The 5903-nt window shown below is 41.9% G+C and overlaps 1 protein-coding gene across 1 annotated transcript; it reads left to right on the top strand.

The window, feature by feature from the left end:
- LOC115161167 (neurogenic differentiation factor 2) lies at positions 1-3735 on the top strand. Its single transcript, XM_029711948.1, has 2 exons — positions 1-271; positions 2295-3735. The coding sequence occupies exons 1-2, from the start codon at positions 45-47 to the stop codon at positions 3382-3384; spliced, it is 1317 nt and encodes a 438-aa protein (XP_029567808.1). The 5' UTR covers positions 1-44; the 3' UTR covers positions 3385-3735.
- The last annotated feature ends 2168 nt before the right edge of the window (positions 3736-5903 follow it).

Below are 5903 nucleotides of genomic sequence, written 5' to 3' on the forward strand. Positions count from 1 at the left end.
ACCCGCGCTCATGTGATGGCTCTTGCCAATGACGTGCCAGCCATATGGCCTGGCATCATAACTGGTATGTAACCCACCCAGCCCTGGTAGAGGATGCCACACTACTGTCTCTGTGCGTTTGGGGTAGGGATAGCACAGCGAAGAAGCATCAAGCTAGGCTACAGCCGCACCTATTGGAGTGTCCGTGCAGGAGGGGTGTGGACTTGGACTGGCCACCCGGAGATGGTGTAAACAAACGCGCTTTCGCCCCTCACCGAGCTCCAAGACGGCGGTAGGTTTGCACATTTTGGGATGGTCCGAAACGAATTATGGAATTAACACCAACGAGAGAATTTACACAAATGTCGAATGGAACGTTTGTTATTTCATATAATTTATCGTTAGAGAGACAACTGCGTATCTTGGGCATTAATGAAATGATATTGTTCAGCGGTATAAGGCTGCTCTCCTCGTTGTTTTATCTCCTATCAAGTGTGGCAGATCTAATCAAAGATACAATTTAATCCTGCTCCCAGCTCTTTATTGGAGCTATCATTTAATGCGAACACGGGAGGGTTTTGATCCCACAGCGCGGAAGACTGTATGTAATAACCTAGCTAAGCATTTAATAAACTATCAATTCGATATACATTCTCCTAAAGATCTACACGCATTATTCTACTCATATCGCAGGCTTATCGATGGAGCTGTGTCGTTTGCTTTGAGAGGGGGTTGGGACACTTTAAAGTCCCTCAAATCTTATCTCCGTTTGAAATGGAGACATTTCAAACATTTAAAATCTAAATAAAAGGAAATCATGGTGTGTGTGTGTGTGTGTGTGTGTGTGTGTGTGTGTGTGTGTGTGTGTGTGTGTGTGTGTGTGTGTGTGTGTGTGTGTGTGTGTGTGTGTGTGTCCATGCAGAGCACTATGGGAGTGATTCTCTATAGAGTTACATGTAGGTTAATTGACAGGTATTGGTTTGCGTTAATTACATTGTACTTATATGATTACAAAAATAAATCCTCGCACTAACATGCACAGCTGGGCTCATTAGCCTACAAGAGGCATTACGTTTTTCTTAACATGATCACAGTATTTGGAGCTCTAAAAGTGATTTAAGAACTATTTTCTAATATTAATGTTGAATGATTTATCTAAAATAGATTGATAGATTAATGAATTTATTTGGCATGATGTATTGCGGACTTGGAGCCTGTTGTGCCAAGACCAATAGGATAAATCAGTTGAAATGGAAGCTTCCTGTTTCGAAGTAGAATACTTTTCAATCTATCAATTCATTGAGGAGCATTGTGATTTTCAATTTATTTCGATCAGTAGAAAATCTGTATTCTTACACATAATTAACCTGTTAATTGTAATTAGGCCTAACTCTTAGCGTAGTTTTCCCCAGCTGATTTGATCCTCTTTTTCCAAATGCTGATACCCTCCTCCACAAATCTTTTCGAAAACTGAATCTGCTTGATAGTCACATATGCGTGGAAATGGTTCTAACTCAATGCAAATAACAATTAAGTAAAGCGTGAATATTATCAGAAATGTGCGTTTATATATGAGTATATTTGAAAATTCCACAATTTATTCTGCCTGTGTTGGAATGTGGCCAGAAATAGTGGGGGGATGCAGAATGGGGTGAATGGGTCTACCCGAGACCCAATGTGCCCCATGGGACCTTATAATAGGACCAGCACCGCAGAAACATGCTGTGAGAGGGCACGCCAAGGCACGTGCACGGGGAATTGGGGAAGAGCTTTCGTTGGGTCGCGTCTGTCGCCCCTCTATAGCAACAGAAACCCCCCAAATGTGTGAATGTAGGCTACAGCTGTTAGCCTACAACTTTAATTAGCCTACAGGACGTACAAAATTAATTAGGCAACTAAGATTGAAATATTTAATAATAGGTTATTTTTGAGGAGTAATCAAAGTAATTTTACACTTATGAATTAACAAGATGTCTAAAAGTATTGTTTGTATGCAAATACATTGTATTCTTATTATAACATTAGCATATTATATTACAGGCCTATAGAAGTTGGCTCAAGTGCAGACATAGGTCTAAAGGAATTTAGAACTTTGCATTCAACTATTATGGCTTATATGCCTATAAACCTTATTCTCTCACAGTATTTTTACTCAATCATTTACATTTTTTTGTTGCATCTCGTCTGTCAATCAAAATCAATATTTGTATAAACAAAAATCTATATTCGGATAATACATAGCCTATACACCTATGCACTGTCTGAAACTGCTTCTCTTGGCCTTTAGTTCTCATCTGTCTTGCGATGTTTTCCAGTGCCACCATGTTGACAAGGCTATTCAGCGAGGTTCTGCCGGATGTCCAAAAGCTCTCGGGTTGGGTGGACGACAGCGAGGGCGAGGACTCCAAAACCAAGGAGGACGACCTGGGTCACCTGGAAGACGACGACTTGGATGACGGCGACGCCAGAGAGGGAAGCAGCCGGGATCAGTCCGAGATGGCTGGGGATGACGACGACGACGACGATGACGTCGACGATGAGGACTGCGGGGATGAGAACGAGGGGGGAGACAAACCCAAAAAGCGCGGCCCAAAGAAACGCAAGATGACGCCAGCAAGAATTGAGCGCTCCAAAGTGCGGCGTCAAAAAGCCAATGCACGAGAGAGAACGCGCATGCACGATTTGAACTCTGCACTGGACAATTTGCGTAAAGTAGTCCCATGTTATTCCAAAACGCAAAAACTCTCCAAGATAGAGACGCTGAGACTGGCTAAGAATTACATTTGGGCGCTCGGAGAGATATTGCGCAATGGTAAAAGGCCAGATGTGGTATCCTACGTGCAGACACTGTGCAAGGGCCTATCCCAGCCCACCACGAATCTAGTTGCTGGTTGTCTGCAGCTCAACTCTCGGAACTTCTTGACAGAGCAGTGTCCTGACGGGGCCCGGTTCCATGTCCCCAACTCCTCTTTCTCCGTGCACCCTTACTCCTACCCGTGTCCCCGTCTGTCTAGCCCTCAGTGCCAACCCGGCTCCAGTGGGCATATGAGGACCCATAACTACGGCTACGGCGACGCGGTTTACCCAGGGGCCGTCTCCCCGGAGTACAACAGCCCTGACTACGAGGGCCATCACAGTCCGCCTGTGTGCGTCAACGGCAACTTTTCCGTGAGGCAACAGGAGTCTGTGTCACCGGATGCAGACAGGAACTATCACTATGCTATGCACTATTCTGGACTGTCTGCATCTCGGGCACCTGCTGCCCACGGCCTAGCGTTCGGCCCCTCAGGAGCGCGCAGCGGTTCCGCGCACTCTGAAAACGTGCCGCCGCCGTTTCATGACGTTCACTTACACCATGACAGGGCGCCCGTGTACGAGGAACTGAACGCCTTCTTTCACAACTGAATCCTCCAAACCCCGAACAAACCTAGCGGACCCCTAAATACCCAAATGACAATCCTAATGTTATAATAGTGTACCCATTTTGACACTGGACGAGGTTTTTTAGAGGATGGGAGATGGGGTGGCAGGAATTGAGAGAAAAAGCCCGATATTGTCAATGTTGGTCCTCTGTTTTATTGATGTCATTCCTGAACTATCATCATGTACATTTTAAGGTGTGTCAGAAATCAATATCTCCAATCAAATGTCGACCTGTATGCAGAATATGAGTGCAATCAAAACAAATGATGTATAGGCCTACATGAACGAAACATGCTATGATGAAAAAAAATAAAACGATATTTTATAACTGTCTGACATGCGGTGATTGACCACAGAAGTTCTTTCTGACTTGATACATTGAGGAGGGGGGGTGTAAACTGAAGGGGCAAGGACTCCATAATGGTATCATCTAAAATAAATGATTTGGGGTACACAGGGTATTCCACGTGAGTAGGCTAATTCATAGGAACTGAGCTAATCGAAATATTATTTTAGTGACCACAACCACTTTCTGCAGCAGATTCGTTTCCAAATCCATTCTTGAAACGAATAACAATTTATCCTTCAACTGTCCAAACTTGAAATCCCTGTTTTAGGTATAGGCCTATAGTCTAGCCTTGTCTTCATCTAGTCTTTTTCCATCTGTGTTTTTCCCCCCTCAACTTTAACGAACGAGAGATTCGACCAACCCTTCATGTAACGTTATTCAGTTAGACACATTTTTTTGTACACTGTCTGTGGCTTAATCTTTTAATTTGACCACTTACAAGCAAATTGCCCTCAGGCAAATAAGCATTCACAAACATCACGATTCACTTCTGAACCTATAGCTATGGAGACTGTCCGTGTAACTTTCGTTTTTCTTTTAACTAATTTTGGTACCAATTCTGAGCCACTCACTGCATTCTCAATACGGTTAATCGCCAAATTGTCTACGCCTATCCCTCTAAACTAGAGAAACCATACTAAGTTACTTCTAAATTGACTGATGGAAATTTGACTAATGCTAATTTAGGCTTTGAGTTCCAATATGGTGATTGTTTTAGAATCAATGTGGGCTGGATGCACAATGATACGATATGGGATATAAATGATAGCCTATTGATCAGGTAACACACATTTATGATGGGAAGAAAATACAACAAATACAATTGTTTGGATCATTTAAGGAGAGGAAATGAAATAGGAAACTGATTGAGTCGAGCAAGAGAAATAGGCTGATAGGCCTGTGATATATACTTGGAGCCTAGTGATAGACGAGAAACGGTTACACTATTAGACCTGCTGCAAAACAAACTCAACCCAATATGTATTTCTAAACCTTATCACATTACAATACTTGATCAGCTGCCTAATCCCCCCCCCCCCATTGAGGACAACTGCCCTTTTTCATGTTTATCTTTTCTTTATGGGACATATAGACATATCGCAAATTGCTCTCAGCATATAGATGTGGAGAAATTGCACCAGAGTTTATGACTCATTTGGATACGCCTTTCCTCTACTATTTTTGGTTTAGGGAATCTTTTTTAAATAGCCCATATGTTGAATATATTTCAAACAAACTTATTTCCCCAGTTAATTTAATATATGCAATTCATTACAGACCTACTTTTATTTACATATTTGAAAATAAGATGAGCCAAATCAAATCAACGTTTATTTGTCGCGTACACAGATCAGTAGACGTTAAAAGCAGGTGCAGCGAAATGCTTGTATTTTATTTATTATATGTATTTTAACACCAGTTGCAACGAACCATTTTATTTGAACAAAATGAACCATCATGCTCAGCTTCTTAAAAACGTAGCATTCTCGACCGAGATAACAAATGCGAGACACATTTATCACAACATGTAGGTTGTATCTTTCTCTAGAAATGTGGTGGCCAATGCGAATGATATAATATTGCTTACAATATTCCCATTTTACAGCATAGACCCATGTGTGTCTGTAGATGCTTAGTCCTTCATAAGCATGTTGGATTTAATATTAGCAGTGGTGGTGACTTACTGAAAGGACTCGTCACTTTGGACCGCTGCCCCGGGACCCATATGTTCCACGGTCCGTCCGTATGATAAGCAGCGGGCACTGGGGAGCACGAAGAGGGGTCTGGCCCATCAAGGGCTGCCCCTTAAACAAAAAGCGAATAATTAGCCTAATAGACTGTGTTGCACAGATATATTTCTTTGTAACTTATTTTCTGTTCAAAATCTAGCACCTAAAGTTTTTATTTTTATTTTTTATATTTGTTATATCAAATACAATAGTCCGATTGCTCAGAATATGCAGAGAAATAGAGGGGAGACATGCTAAAATTATGGCCTAAAATAACAGGCAAATGTGGGCCTGTTCAGGCAATAAAACGATCAAATAAAAAGTTCAATAGCCTTTAGTAGCCTATGTGTGAGAGCTAGCCTCGGTCTACCTCTGAAAAATGATATTTGCCTGAAATAAAAACATGTTTTTTTTCGTGCCTA

Source organism: Salmo trutta, chromosome 2, assembly GCF_901001165.1.
Source record: "Salmo trutta chromosome 2, fSalTru1.1, whole genome shotgun sequence".
Lineage (NCBI taxonomy): Eukaryota > Metazoa > Chordata > Actinopteri > Salmoniformes > Salmonidae > Salmo > Salmo trutta.